The sequence below is a fragment of the Capricornis sumatraensis genome, chromosome 14 (assembly GCF_032405125.1).
Source record: "Capricornis sumatraensis isolate serow.1 chromosome 14, serow.2, whole genome shotgun sequence".
Lineage (NCBI taxonomy): Eukaryota > Metazoa > Chordata > Mammalia > Artiodactyla > Bovidae > Capricornis > Capricornis sumatraensis.
The window spans coordinates 83,697,536-83,714,213 of NC_091082.1; the positions used below are offsets into that span (position 1 = coordinate 83,697,536).

Consider the following 16,678-nt stretch of genomic DNA (forward strand, 5'->3'; position numbering starts at 1 on the left):
TATAGACTCAGGACCAGCTGCTGGATCATCAAGTGCAGAGTCAGGACTAGGTACTGGATCATCAAGTGCAGAATCAGGACTAGGTGCCGGATCATCAAGTATAGAGTCAGGACTAGGTACTGGATCGTCAAGTGTAGAGTCAGGACTAGGTGCTGGATCTTCAGGTATAGAGTCCGGACTAGATGCCGGATCATCAAGTACAGAGTCAGGACTAGGTACCTGATTGTCAAGTGCAGAGTCAGGACTGGGTGCCGGATCATCAAGTGCAGAGTCAGTACTAGGTACTGATCATCACAGACCGAGTAGCTGTTCCTAAGTCATTCATTTCCTTGATACTACAACACAGTGTCAATTAGTGACATTTCAAATAATGTAACTGCTCAATTATATTACAGTTAATTATATTAAGTAAAAGTGGGATGTCACTAATGTGTGTCACACATATGAAATGAGATGCCTTCTTCCACGTCTTTAAGTGAGCACTTATCACCCTGACAAGCATAAGAACGTGGGGCAGGATACTGAAAGGTATGCTCCTACTGCTGCCGGGGCCTGCAAAGCAAAAAAAAAACCAAACCAAAAGCAGACTTCTAGAAAGATACTCATACTTAAAAACGTAGCAGCAGTTGCCATGTTCAGACCTGTCTCTTTGGATTACATTAAAAGATACTACGTGGACCACAATCTCAGTTCCCTAATTCTTACTCAAGTAGTACTGATAGATAGCAATAGTATTTCTCTAGCAGAGAAAATTAGTCAGGAGGAACAAACTAACTGCATTTCTGTGACATTTTTTTTCCAGTCATATTAAGAGACTATCCAAGCAAACCACTGCCAGCTCATGAGACCATCTGCATGCCCAGCATAACGTATCAGGCAAAGTAAGTCAACACTACAGTTCTTTATAAGATGAACAGATGTATCGAAGGCATCAGATATTTATGAGAAAATGGTCGTTTACAAAGTAGACATATGTGACAGGAGTGCAAAAATCACAGATGATTGTTATTCAGAAAATGGATAGCGACACTGGAGCTAGTCTTTACCTCCACAAAAGCCACCGGAAGTGATCTCTTCTTCAAATGCATCAGAGAAACCCTTTCCTGCATTTAGTTTTGCCAGTCGACCATCGATAAACTGAAATTAAAACATGTCAAATATGTTAACTGTCATTTACTTCATAAGATTAGACTTTTACTTACACCAAAAGTGCTAGAAGCAGACACTCACGTATACCTGTATGTGTATAAACACAGACACAACAAGAAAACGCAGACCACTGGGAGGGCAGGTGGACCATAAACAGCAGCCAGTTAGACAAAGCCCATTAGTAAATAAAACAGTGTGGACACAAAGACCACAGCCCCTTGGAGGGTCTGCACAAGGCTGCCGCCAGCCGAACCTTGGCCTCGGGGAGCTGAACTCAGCCCCAGGCCTCAGTGTTCTCAGTATTTGCTTCAGGACATGGCTGCACACATTAACACAGGTTTATTAAGGTTACGTAAGCATCCGAGAAATGTTAGATGTTATTCTTTTGAGGTTGATATTAACTTTATCCAGTAAAATAAAACACTCCAGATCTGAACTACTAGTTCTAAAGGGTAAGAGCACCAGATAGGTCTAACCACTTAATAATGAAACAAATATAACTTCACAATTCCCAGCAAATGTGTTGACCACATAAGCAAAACTATGGTTACGAATATGAATAAAATTCAGGTAAATTCATGTTGAGTTTCAGGAGGTTACCTTAAACAATATTTTTCGGCATTCTGAAAGGAGAGATGGGGGTGGGAACTCGAAGCTACCAAAAGTACGCAGAGATCCTCTTCAAAACACAGCCCACCATCTGCTCTGCCTCATTTCCACCCTGCTCCTACACACACAGCAAAGCAGAATCTCGGGGTTTCGGAAAATATCCTTAGGGGATTACCTTGTTGATCAGCTCCAGGCATAAACCAGTGACATGTTTTACACACACGTATATCACTGGCACTTGGTTAGTTTTATATTGTTGGTCTGTGGCACTGGACGCGTGTGTTGCTTAGATTATGAAAAATCTTATAAATGTTTTGTGGTTTCCCCACTCATGATGATGGTGAATTGTCTTTAAGGCTCCACTGCATGAGAGCCAAAGGCTGACATAAGGAAGTCTTCAGTGATGTCTGAAGAACAGACTTGAGACTCTGAGGATTAACGTAAGAGGTTCCTCTTCATCTTAAGAGAATTAATCCTGGCCATGATTTTTCCACCCCATAAAGTTTAGATAAAATAAGAGACCTTGACTTCTAAAACTTTCTCATGGTCTGCCCTGGTTTTCTGGTTAAATGGTTAAAGGACAAAACTAACCAAGAGGAGGGGTGAGGTCGGTGTCATTCCCGGGCAGAAACTGGAGACCGCTAACCGCGCGTCGGCGGTTAAGATGCCGAGACAGAAATGTCTTCCAGACCCAAATTAGGAAAGAACGGCCAATGAACCAACAGGTTCCTGCGCAAAATGACGTTTAACTGCCTTATTACCGTAGGACGGTTTTGACCAAAAACGTGGTAAAATGAGTTTAAAGGGACATAATCTAAACGGACACAGCCATGGCATTTTTGCCAAGAGTATGAGCTGCTCTCATAAAAGTGAGAACTGAGAGCAGGGCCCATAGATGACCCATTTAACACCCGCATTATGCTTGGCGGGGAGGAGGTACTGAGACTACAAACGAACTTGAACGTGGAGTCTGGTGTTTGAGAGGTTGCCTCTCACTGCCATTGTTAGCTTTATGATCTCGGGCAGCCTGCTGCATCTGAGACCGTCTCCCCTTCTGTAAAATGGGAATAACAACACAGAAACGTCTGATGGGGTTTTGTGAGAGTTAGTTACCACAGGGGAAAGGTGAGGGATAAATCAGGAATTTGGGATTAACAGATACACACTATTATACATAACATAAATAAACAAGGACCTACTGTATAGCACGGGGAACTCTACTCAATATTGTGTAATAACCTATAAGGAAAAAGAATCTGAAAAAGAGCAGACACATAACTGAACTGCTGTGCCGGACACCTGAAGCTAACACAACGCTGTGTATCAACTATACTCTTAAAAATTTAAACGATCACATTTAGCGCCCATGGTGCGGGCACACAGTAAACGTTAAATACTCAAGTCCACTTTCCCCACGACCTCCATCCTTCCCGTCTCTCAACTCCTGCGCTTCCTGAGAAGGGATCACGGCCCCTTGGGTAGAGGCAGCTTTAACGCCCAACTCGTTAACTGGAAATAGACGCTTACCGAGGGATGCAACACACAGAACTGATCCTAAAGGGCACACACTTCATGTGGTTTAAGAGTTAAATAGCTATAATGTCTGGAATTACTCATTTCATCTTGTGCTAAAAGGCAGTAACTTACAATCCTGGGTGTCTTTGCTACTACATACAATAAACAGTTAATTTGAAACTAATGTAGTTTAAAACGCCTGCAGAATTTGACTTACGCACATTTTCAACACAGTATGATAAATCAAACTAAAGTGATCTAATGTGATGGATTTTGAAAAAATAAGGTGAAGCACAATGATAAATTTAAAGTAATACATTACTGACAAGTGGAACAAACTAAGACATCCTTTTAAAGGACTTAATTTGCCTTAAAAGATTAAGACTACAAGACTTTTTAAAAGGTTTTCATTTTTGTGTTTACTGGAAATAATCCATTCATTTTAGTTTGAGTGGAACAGTTCAAGTCTAGAAAGAGATAAATCTCAAAACTATTTACTGATGATGCATTTTTGAACATGACTAATTACTTTGTGTTACTAAACTAGTGATTTGAGCTAATAGAAATGAACCACTTGGTAAAATGCCCCATGTTATCACTGACTTTGCAAACAATCTTCTCAGTGACTGACACTTATCAAAATACACACTTAATGAAAATGTTCTTAAAAGGTGGATTGTGTGCACATACACACATACACATTACACACACACACACACACACACCAACGCAGATCCCCAGGAACAACTGAGAAGAGATATTAATGGAGAGGAATGCTGAGCCTAACAGTTCTCTAAACTCCTTTTTCTATTTTTGATTCAATAACAGCTTTTTTTTGTTTCCCAAGTGGGGTTGGTTCACGGTCACACCACTCATAACCGGAGCGTTTCATTGTAGGTGAAAACAGTAGCTGCTGCTGTACACACAGAGAGAATTTTCAACCAAACAGCATTACTTTCAGGAAGAGCAAAGGCTACACCACACACATCGCTTAGCAAATGCATTCAAGACGTACATTCTGGAAGAATGAGCTAAGAATGGCAGGTAATAATAGGTAAAACTGTAAATAACAATGGAGGTACTTCACATATAAGATAAAGTTAGGTTGCAAGTAGGTTTTTAAAAGAATGCATGAGTATGCTTTTTAAGATAATGCATTTTATGTAAATCTTTATATTTTGCTTTTTATTCCAAAAGGAAAAATTAAAACCTGGAGCTAAACATGCGAAACAACCACACGAAACTTAAAAATCGTAATTAGAAATCTCAAAAAAGCTCACAGGCCTAATTCCACAGTGTAGATTCCATAATTTAATTATGAAAAATAGCTGAAATTTATTTAGTAAAAATAAATATATTCCTTAAAATCAATACCATCATCCCCTCTAAGTCATCAACAATGACAAGAAGTGGATCTGGTTAATCCTTAGGATGTGATCTTAAGGTGGTGTAACAGGTTACAAGGTACGTGTAATTAAGCAGCAAAACTGCTTCCTGCTGCCTCTTTTTGATACTGACATCACTGAGGTTTTCTGAAGTGTCTTCATCTTCAAATAACTATCTGAATAGGAGATTGAGTGACTCTAAAGAAACGGCGTGTTGCTGTAAACGCACTTCAGCATGCACTACTGTCTAACGGAAATGAACGTGCACCACTTCAACTTTTGAAACACAATATAAGATGAACATTATAAAAACACAATAAAACATAAAGGACACACTTGGATGGCAAGCTTCTTTACCAAAAAAAAAACATAAAAAATATGTTCTGGTCAGATTCACAGTTTAAACTTGAACAGTAGGCCAGTGGACCACGGGGAATGTATCTTTCCTCTGAGACAAAGTATATGTTTCTCTTAATACTTTGATAACTTCACTACTCAGCCCATTTCTGGCATTTGGTCCCAAAATCCAAAACAAGTTGCGCTACTAATCTGTGTTCTAATGACTTCAGTGGTTCAGACATGTGTCCTATAAATATTTAATTGCAATCAATCCATCAAATCTCTGAGGATGACAGTGACTACATTTCAAGATTCTTCTATCATTTTAAGAGAAATATGTGATTTTTCAGTTAAAAGCTCGTGAGAAGGCTGTCCTGAGGAGAGGGGGCCAAATGAGGGGGGAGCACTGACGTCAGTGCCAAAGTGGCAGTCTGGTCCCTGACGCAAAGCAGCAGGGTCACATGTGCAACACAGCGCACAGACCTGCACCCCCACAAGAGCCTCTGGATGAGAGTGAAGAGGAGAGTGGGAAAGCTGGCCTAAAGCTCAGCATTCAGGAAACGAAGACCGTGGCATCCAGCCCCATCACTGCATGGCAAATAGATGGGGAAACAGTGGAAACAGTGACAGACTTTATTTTGGGGGCCTCCCAAATCACTGCAGATGGTGACTGCAGCCATGAAATTAAAAGACACTTGCTCCTTGGAAGAAAAGCTATGGCCAACCTAGACAGCATATTAAAAAGCAGAGACCATTACTTTGCCAACAAAGGTCCATCTAGTCAAAGCTATGGTTTTTCCAGTAGTCATGTATGGATGTGAGAGTTGGACTGTGAAGAAAGCTGAGCGCCGAAGAATTGATGCTTTTGAACTGTGATGTTGAAGACTTTTGAGAGATCCTTAGACTGCAAGGAGATCCAACCAGTCCATCCTAAAGGAAATCAGTCCTGAATATTCATTGGAAGGATTGATGCTGAAGTTGAAGCTCCAATACTTTGGCCATCTGATGCAAAGAACTGACTCATTTGAAAAGACCCTGATGCTGGGAAAGATTGAAGGGGGAGGAGAAGGGGACGACAGAGGAAGAGATGGTTGCATGGCATCACTGACTCTATAGACATGCATTTGAGCAAGCTCCAGGAGTTGGTGATGGACAGGGAAGCCTGGCGTGCTGGAGTCCATGGGGTTGCAAAGAGTCAGATGTGACTGAACTGACTGACCCTCCTTCGCCTGAAGAAAAACGTTGTTTGGTTGCTCAGTCCAACTCATTATGACCCCATGGACTGCAGTGCACCAGCCTCCTCTGTCCTCCACTGGCTCCCAGAGTTTGCTCAAATTCATGTCCACTGAGTCCGTGATGCCATCTAACCGTCTCATCCTCTGCTGTCCCCTTAATGATTACATTTCAAAAATTTACTTCTTATTAGAAACCCTTTTTGAGCACAAAGATAATGAATAAAGTCTTGAGAGCTAGAGAAAAAAACATTTTTAATAAATCAGAAATCTTTAGAGATTTAAGTAAAAATTTAAATACTGTAAAAAAATACTTTTAAAACATATTAATTTCTTATGGATCTTTAACATTTCCTTTCTATATAATACTTTGGGGTTAAAAACAATAAGCTGTCTAATTTAAATATTTCTTCTTACACGGGCTCAGTAAACCCTGACGGGTTAGTGAGAACCACACTGAAGTACTACAATGAATTAAATCATCAGGTGCTTACAGACCTGTGCTCAATGCCAGGCCTTCAGTTCGTAGCTATATCTAAACACAGACTGCAGTAAGCGGGAATAAGGAAGTAAGCCAGCTTAAAGCTAAACCAAGAGAATGAAGTGTGTGAAGGGACAGAAATAAGCTATTATTTTTATTCCATTTCAAGGACGGGGTAATCACATGACTAAAGTGTGCCAAATTAGACCACCATGGTACAAGGGAGAGAAACTCACTCTGAAGGGTATAAAATTTACCACTCTGTGCAATTTATCATTAGAACCAGTAACTCAATGGGACAATAGTCCTTCTAAGATACATCAACAGACATGAAATAGTTTGCAACAGGATTAAGTCTTTTGAACTTCATGACCACCAGACAATGAACTCATTCATTCATTCAATAAACTTTTAACTGAATATTTACCATATGCCGGGTTCTCTTTTAGATGTGTGAAGACCAGAAATGAGTGAAACAGACAAAGATTCAAGCCTTCATAAGATTTAAGTATCTAGTGTCGGGGGATGGCAGGGCAGGGTGCAGAGCAGATTGCATGAAATAATAAATGCAATAAGTGACGTAATATGTCAGGAGGGGATGAGTGTGGAAAATAAAACAGAACTGCTAGGGGAGCTCGGGGGTGGGGGCAAGGAGCTTTCAGGTATGGACAGTGAGGTCCAGGGCAGACGCCATGATGAAGACAACGCCTGAGCCGAGGCTAGGAGGCAGGGAGGCAGCGGGCCCGGGGCCAAGCGGGGAAGCAGCCCTAGGAAACGGGGCTCCCAGCATCAACACAGCACGGAGCAGGCTGGTGGGAAGTGAGCGCCTGGGAGGCCTGCACATGGGGCCCAGGGATCCAGGGATGAGCTGAGCAGCCGTGAGGCCGGTTCTCTCCTGAGTTCCCAACCTAACATCTCAACGGCGCTCTGGGCAACCCCTTTCCTCTCCAGCCCACTCACTCTCCATCTACTCTGCATCTCTGCTCCCTCTGAAGGTCCAACAGCCTCCCTCCTCTCTTCAGCTGATGACCCTGCTTCCAAATCCCATTGATTAAAAAAAAGAATCTAAAGCAACTGAAGGAGGCATTCTGCCAGCCCCGGGCACCAGCTCTCCTGCAGCCAAGCGCGGTGTCGGCTCCGCGGAGGCCAGCTCCTCGCCCAGCCCACAGACTCGTGTGCTCCTGCTGACCCCGTGTCTTCTCCCGCTCTGTCCCTGTCCATGCTCCTCCTTAGGGGACAACTCAGGCCAGCTGCCAGGACTGCCGTCCCCACGGCCTCCTCGCCTGCCCTGCAGTCGCACGGGCTCCCTCACCTCCCCAGCAGCGCTGTGCCCACTGGGGCGTCCCAGCTCCACGTGACCGAGCCCAGAGGTCAGGTCCACATTCTCCCCTGATTCAGCCTGTCACCAGCATCTGACAGAGCCAGGCCCTCCTTCTCTCCTTGGCCCCAGAGGTAACTGAACCCTCTCCCGTGTCCAGGGTCGCTCACTCCCCCCCCCTCCTTGGTGGCTGCCCTCTGCTACTCCCCGGCCCCTGGGCCGCCTGTCATTCCCATTTATACTCTCCCCTGGCTGTCTCACTTGGTCTCCAGTCCAATGACTGTAACCATCTCTCAACACGCTGATGACGCCCACATTCATATCTTGGGTCTAATTTTGGCCTCCGCCTCTTTACCCATTTGCCTAAAGTGAAAGAAAGTATTAGTCATCCAGTCGTTATCTGACTCTCTGCAACCCCATGAACTATATAGCCTGTCAGGCTCCTCTGTCCACAGAATGCTCCAGGACAGAATGCTGGAGTGGATTTCCATTCCCTTCTCCAGGGGATCTTCCCAACCCAGGGATCAAACTCAGGTCTCCTGTACTGCAGAATCTTCACTGTCTGAGCCACCAAGGAAGCCCTGGATTAATGTCTTGTTTGGACGTCTAACAGACATCTCAGACTCATCATGTCCAAAACTGAATGTTTATTCTTCCCCCCAGATTTCTCCTCCCCACAGTCTTCCCCATTTCAGAAAAACTAACACACATCCTGCCAGTTTCTTGGTTGAGAAACCACGGATCCATGGATTCTTGACTCCTCTTTCTCTCATACTTCACACTAAACATTTCAGCGCATCCACTGACTTTATCCTCAGAACAGATCCACATCTGATCAGTCCTCACATCTTCCATGGACCAGATGCAAACTGCCATCTCTGCTCACCCAAATTAGAGCACAGCCTTAGATACCGTTCTTCTGCTTCCACGTCTGACCACCCTATAGGACGCTGCTCAAATGCCACATTCTCCCTGAAGTCTACCCAACTAACAAGCTACTATAGTTGGGCTTCCCTTGTGGCTTAGCTAGTGAAGAATCCGCCTGCAATGCGGGAGACCTGGGTTCGACCCCTGGGTTGGGAAGATCCCATGAAGAAGGGAGAGACTACCCACTCCACCATTCTGGCCTGGAGAATTCCATGGATTATATAGTCCATGGGGTTACAAAGCGTCAGACGCCACTGAGCAATTTTCACTTCACTTCAAGCTACGTTAAGTTGCAATCCCACCCTGACCCCTGGTGACCCTCCTTTCTTGTTTTATTTCCTTCTCCACAGTAATTATCATCTGTGAACATGCTACATAATTTAGTTAACTTATTTTCAGTCCCCCGCATATAGAAACACAGAATTCACAACATCAGAAATTCTTTTCTGACTTGTTCTCTAATGCAACCCAGCACCCAGAACACTTCCTAGGAGAGCAGACACTCAAATACACTGTCGAATGAGAAGAGGAATAAAGGACACTTAGGTGAGTGCTTCTATACACAGTGTGCGTATCTTTATGGCGTGTGCACGCATGCTTAGTTGCTCAGTCATGTCTGGTTCTTTTGCGACCCCATGGAGCGTCCCCATGCAACGCCAGGCTCCTCTGTCTATGGGCTTTCCCAGGCAAGAATACTGGAGCGGGTTGCCATTTCCTCCTCCAGGGGATCTTCCTGACCCAGGGATTGAAACCACGTCTCCTGCATCTCCTGCATTGGCAGGCAGATTCTTTCACCATTGCGCCAGTCGGTAAGCCCCATTTTTATGGTATTTCATTAATAATGTAAATCTCTGGGTTTTAGTTCAGGACCCCTAAATCACAAATTTGAAGGTGAGCGTCAAGGACATGCATCTTTAATAGACTTTCCAGCTAAATCTGCTGCAGGAGGTCTGGGACCACACTTAGATAAACAAAGTTTAGGATGCTACTCGAAACTCATCAACAAAGGATGCCGAAAAATGTATTTCCAGTCCTAATAAGTTCTCTCCTGATATACTCCTTCTCTTTACCAATAAGTGTCTGCATTTTCTCTAGGGCAAATGTTACTTTTCCATGTTATAAAATATGTGCTTGATACAGTTACCATCTCCCATCCGCTCATATGTCAACTATTTCCTAATACTCCAGAATGGTTGACTCTTTAGCTCTAGTGATGCATGTGCTGATCTGAGCTAAAGATGACATCCCATAAATAAGAAACTATCATGCTTCTTTCAAAAAAGATTAACAGGAAAATGGAGAGATGTATAAGAATGTATTATTTACGTTAAAAGCTTTCTAAAGTCTCCAACCAACATAACAGTGAAATATTTGGCTTTTGACTGCTTTTGTCCAGCACCTTATTAAGTCACGGCACAAAATGCAGAGCACCGAGGGCCTCGCAGAATGCCCACTGCACGTACTGCAGCATCACGTGGCTCTAGGCTGGGAATTACAGACACCACTCAATGGAAAACACAGGAACACCTGACTCCTACAATGAAAGGATTTTCTCAAATGAGCTCCATTATATTCAATTTTTCAAGTTCTTCATCTACCACAATCATAAAGACATTCTGCTGCCTATTCCTTACAATAGGAATAGCGGTTTTTATTTGGTTTATTTAACAATACCAAGTATCTACACCACTAGAATGCCTGCACTGAGTAACGTGGAATGGAGAGAGGCAGTGCGGGCAGAGGAGACAGGGAGGCAGCCTTTATTCCTCACGCGCCTTTATTCCTCATTTACCCCTGGGCAGACAGGGGGGGTCTTAGCTGCTCTGTGTCTAAGTCCCAGGCTTCCCTGGTGGCTCAGGAGTAAAGGACCCGCCTGCCAATGCAGGAGACATAGGCTCAATCCCTGGGCTGGGAGAATCCCCTGGAGAAGGAAATGGATACCCACTCCAGTATTCTTGCCTGGGAAATGCCACGGACAGAGGAGCCTGGTAGGCTAGAGTCCGTGTGGTCACAAAGAGTCAGACACGACTGAGCACATCCAAGTCCTTACTTTACCACATGCTACTATGGACACTCTCAGCAAGTTATTTCACCTCCCCATAACTAAGGTTTAACAAAGTGCAAAGTGGCAGTGATAAAGTATGACATGCTGTGGCCACTGCGAAGATGAACCCAGATTAGAGCATTCAAACAGTACCCAGCATGAGTCAGTACTCAATGCATGTTATTTTCATTCATTCATAATTACCTTCATTCAGTCCGTCACTATTTACCATCTACTGCAACTCAAGGGAGGAGCATAAAGACAAGGAACCATCTTCAGAGACCTGAGAGCCAACGCCCAGGACGGCCGCAGTAAGGGTCTCTGGAGATGCAGGAGAGGGAAAATCAGAGCGGCAAAACCCAGAAGGTGAAGGCTTCTGTGTGCCAGGCTAGGGTCTGAGTGGCATCCTAGACACAGTGAGAAAGACTTAAGATTTGCTTTTCAGAAAGAACACTCTCAGAGCAGGCTGGAGGATGGCTTGAAAGGGGGGCTAAATGAAAGAACATGAACCACTCCCGCAGCGCAAGTCACTGACACCTGCGCTGGAGAGAGCGAAGGAGGAAAAGCCGAAGGATATTCAGAAAGAAGGGTCAACAGAACGCAGTCAAACAACTATGTGGGAAGGACCGGAGATGATGGCGTTAGAAAAGATGATGCCTAATTTTCTGGTTTAGGCAACAGAGTAAAACTAATATACAAACGAAGGGGTGCATATGTGAGGATGCATCTATGTGAAAAGGCATCACACGTGTATGTGTGGGAGTGTGTGTGTGCATGTCCACACATACACAAAGATACTATACACACACACACACATACACATACCTGCAGTCACAAAGAGTCGGACACAACTGGGCGACTTTCACCATCTGAATAAAGACGTGTTCAAGACCCCTCATCAGAGGTAACTAATGCAGTCAGGGTCCCTCGTGAGGAAGCCCCAGGAGCTGGCATGAGTCAGAGACGTGGAAGTCTGAGTACAGAGACATTCGGGGAATAGACAGAGGAAAGCACGATGAGCAAGGGCCCTGGAGAAACTGCCCAGAGAGTCAGGAGGGGAAAGCGAGAATGTCGTTGTTGCTATTGTTGAGTCGTTCAGTCATGTTCGACTCTTTGCGACCCCCTGGACTGCAGCTCTCCAGGCCTCCCTGTCCATCACCAACTCCCGGAGCTTTCTCAAACTCATGTCCATTGTGTCAGTGATGCCATCCATTCTCTGTCATCCCCTTCTCCTCCCACCTTCAATCTTTCCCAGCATCAGGGTCTTTACCAATGAATCAGCTCTTTGCATCACGTGGCCACAGTACTGGAGCTTCAGCATCAGTCCTTCCAATGAATATTCAGGATTGATCTCCTTTAGGATGGACTGGTTGGATCTCCTTGCAGCCCAAGGGACTCTCAGGAGTCTCCTCCAGCACCACAGTTCCAAAGCACCAGTTCTTTGCACTCAGTCTTCTTTATGGTCCAACTCACATCCATACATCACTACTGGAATAACCATAGCTTCGACTATATGGACCTGTCAGCAAAGTAATGTCTCTGCCTTTTAATATGCTGTCGAGATTTGTCACAGCTCTTCTTCCATGGAAATCGCACAGTAAAATGAGCAGAAACTTTAGTTCCAGGGGTCTTAACAAACAATACCCAAGAAAATAATTTCTTTTACTGTGTTAAGTGTAACGGGAGATAAAAGGAAGAGACCTAAAAATACCGGCTCAAATCTCTGTAAAGCTTCGAGTTAAAGACGGTGCTGCCAGGGCTGTGGATTTAAGAAGCAGTTTCTGGGATTCCTTCCAAATCCATTATCTGAAGAGGAATTTATCCAAATGGAACCTACTCTCATCCATCTAAGCCGTGTTTATTCCCTGGTATCGTGGAATGTTAGGGCCGAAAGGTATCTCAGACCTAGTGACCCTTCAGTCTAACTCACGTTACAGACACAGAAACCAAGGCCTGAAGAGGATGAGAAGTCAGCTGTCAGTGAAAACACAGCCCATTACGGGTGGATCCATAAACAGTGTGTGTACATATATATATGTATACACACACATACATATACTATATATTTGTGTGTATGCATGTTTTGGGGGCTTCCCTGGTGGCTCAGTAAAGAATCCTGCCTGCAGTGCAGGAGATCTGGGTTCCATCCCTGGGCTCAGGAAAATGCCCTGGAGAAGGGAATGGCTACCCACCCCAGTATTCTTGCCTGGAGGATTCCATGGACAGAGGAGCCTGGCGGGATACAGCGCTTGAGGTCTCAACAAGTCAGACACAACTGAGCCACTAACACTTGCACTTTCTTTCACTTTCATATATGTTTTCATACAATGCTTATATAATTTAAATTATAAATGAACAGCTTAATGCATAATGATAAAGCCAACTGCCGGAACATGCCCTCCCTCACGGAAACGATCAGAATCCTTTCAGCTTACCCTTCCCTTGTCTTTCTTTACAGCTTTATCACAAAAATGTTTCCCTAAATCATACATCATTTCTCTTCTCACTACAGAACACTGTTACATAAAAGGACTCATCATGTCCACTCTTCAGCGACGTGCTCCTTCCCCCTCCCTCACTCACGTTCAGTTTCACTGCAGTGCGCTCATCTCTGCCGTGCAGCTGCTCCACTGTAGGAGCGTAACCACTTAGTCATCTTAATGCTGATGAACGTGTGAGTTCAGCGCCAGCATTTTGCTGTTACGAGTAATTTTAGTGCATGACTTTTGCTGCCAAATTTAGAGCGAAATCACTAGGTCAAAAGAAATTTGTGTGTTTAAGTTTTAGCACCAAAGTGCTTTCTCAAACAAGCTGTGCAAACTTTCACTCCTATCAACAGGTGAAACTTGGTCCCTCGCTCCACGTCTTTGCCAAATTCTGAGATTTTCAGGTTTTTAAACCTGGGCCGGTCTGGTGAGTGTGAGGTGATATTCCATTATGTTTTCACCTGCTGCTCTCTGATTATCAACAAGGCTGAGCGTCTTCTCGGTCTTCATCAGCCATTCAGGGTTTTCAAGTGCATGTGCTTATCCACGTCTTGGGCACAATTACATTTTGTTTTTTTTTTAACTAACATGAAGGTTTGGTTTTTATATTCTGGACTTCACTCCCTTTGGTGGTTCAAAAGAATTGCAAATATGAAGTCTTTTGATGGTCAAATCCCTTAATTTCAGTGAAATCAAATTTATTAAGTTATTCCCTTATGTCCTACATAACTGGTCTTTGTACTCAAAGTAATGAAAGTCAAGTCAGTTTGGTGTGTTCCTTTCTAAATCTTTAGATATTTTTTGGCTCAATTACATATGTGAGGAGTTCCAATGCCAAGAGATAGAACCTTCCTCAGAGAGAAATATTAATGTTTTAATATCAAGTATGATGTTTACTGAAAATGTCTTTAATCATGTATTTTTGCTTTTATCATGAATATTATGAACAGTTGGTGCACGTGTTGAGATGATCTAATGATTTTAGTCAAAAGAGGAGAGTGAAAAAGTTGGCTTAAAACTCAACATCCAAAAAACTAAGATCATGGCATCCGGTCTCATCACTTCATGGCAAATAGATGGGGAAATAGTAACAGACTTTATTTTTTTGAGCTCCAAAACCACTGTAGATGGTGACTGCAGCCATGAAATTAAAAGATGCTTGCTCCTTGGAAGAAAAGCTATGACCAACCTACACAGCATATTAAAAAGCAGACATTACTTTGCTGACAAAGGTCCGTCAAGTCAAAGCTATGGTTTTTCCAGGAGTCATGTACAGACATGAGAGTTGGATCATAAAGAAAGCTGAGTGCTGAAGAATTGATGCTTTTGAACTGTGGTGTTGAAGAACTCTTGAGAGCCCCTTGGACTGCAAGGAGATCAAAGCAGTCAATCCTAAAGGAAACCAGTCCTGAATATTCATTGGAAGGACCGAAGCTGAAGCTGAAGCTCCAGTACTTTGGCCACCTGACTCGAAGAACTGACTCATTGGAAAAGACCCTGATGCTGGGAAAGACTGAAGGCAGAAGGAGAAGGGGACGACAGAGGATGAGGTGGTTGGATGGCATCACCGACTCAGTGGACATGAGTTTGAGCAAACTCTGGGAGTCAGTGAAGGACACAGAGGCCTGGCATGCTGCAGTCCATGGGCACAACTGAGCAACTAAACTGAATGATCTTACCCCAGAATCAGTTAATATAGTGAATTACATCCACAGATTTCCTAATGTGCAATTACCACTTAATTTCCAGAATGAAGGCAATCTACTCATGAGCCAGTAACCTTTTTAAACCTTGCTAGAATTGGCTAAAAATATTTTAAATTTTACATCTGTAGTCATAAGTATGCCTGGCTTATAATGTTTTCTTCTCATGTCATCTTAGATTTTAGAGTGGAAGATTATCCCAGTCTTACAAAAGAAACTGAAGTGTCTCCCTTTTGCCATAATCAAAACAGTGATTTTTTTGGAAACTGAATTGGAACGAATTGATTCTTGAATGTGTGGGAGAACCTGCCTGTCTGATACAGTAAATGCTGGTTAAATTTAATTCCTATGTGTGGGTACTGTGTGCGTTCAGTCATGTCCGACTCTTTGTGACCCCATGGACTGCAGCCTGCCAGGCTCCTACATCCATGGGATTTTCTAGGCAAGAATATGCGAGTGAATTGCCATTTCCTTCTCCAGGGGATCTTCCTGACCCAGGGACTGAATCCAGGTCTCCCACATTGCAGGCAGACGCTTTACTATCTGAGCCACCGGGGAAGCATATTTACCATTTATTTTGGTCTTCCTTCCTTCTTGCATCTCAGACCTTCCATCTTAGAGCTAAGAGAATTTTCTCCCTGAATTACTTACTTAAAGTTCTTCCTTAAGAACATCTTTCTCCTGTTGGTGTAGTAGTCAAGGTTCAACTAGAGAAGCAGAACCAGTAAGAGATCAGACAGACAGACAGACACACATACACATACGAGATTTATGATAAGACCTTGGTTGACATGATTGTGAGGGCTGGCTAAGTAGGTTGCAGAGGACAGGCAGCCAGGAAGAACAGACACGGCAGGTGGGTCTGCAGGCAGGGGCCAAGCGGCCACCCACAGACAGAGCTCCCCTCTTGCAGGCAAACCTCGGGCCTGTTTTACAAGCCTTCCACCCGGTTCTGACAGGCCTACCCAGCTTACGTAGGATAGTCTTCCTTATTTAAAGCCAAATGACTACAAGTTTAAACTACATACAAACAAGTATCTTCATAGCAACAGTTAGATTCGCTGCTGCTGCTGTTCAGACGTCAAGTCTTGTCTGACTCCTTGCAACCCCATGGACTGCAGCATGCTAGGCTCCTCCGTCCAACACTATCTCCTGGACTTTGCTCGAATTCATGTCCATTGAGTTGGTGATGCCATATGATTAAATAACAGGGGGCCACAGCTTTGCCACGTGGACACACCATTATAGGCAACACAGAGTGCAAACTCCACTTTTGCAGGGAAATGTATTCACAGCTCTATTACAATTAAAAGATATTTTAGTTGGCCAAGGATTCTAGGTATTCTTTCTAAAGAATTTTTTAATTATTTCACTTACTTGAAAAGTCTCTCTTTATTGAATATTTTAGAGCTGAATACACTGTGCAGGTATAGATTTCTCCTTGTACCCTCAGTCTGGGGCTGAGGGACTTCCTGACAGATGAAGCATGC

General features: G+C 43.7%; 1 protein-coding gene across 1 annotated transcript in view; it reads right to left on the reverse strand.

Moving 5' to 3' along the window:
* Positions 1 to 1,035: 1,035 nt before the first annotated feature.
* Positions 1,036 to 16,678, reverse strand: part of DENND1B (DENN domain containing 1B) — a 214,897-nt gene continuing 199,254 nt past the window's right edge. The window contains exon 16 of the mRNA XM_068985972.1: positions 1,036 to 1,137. Within this exon, the coding sequence (XP_068842073.1) occupies positions 1,036 to 1,137 (102 nt within the window). The remainder of the gene's footprint in view (positions 1,138 to 16,678) is intronic.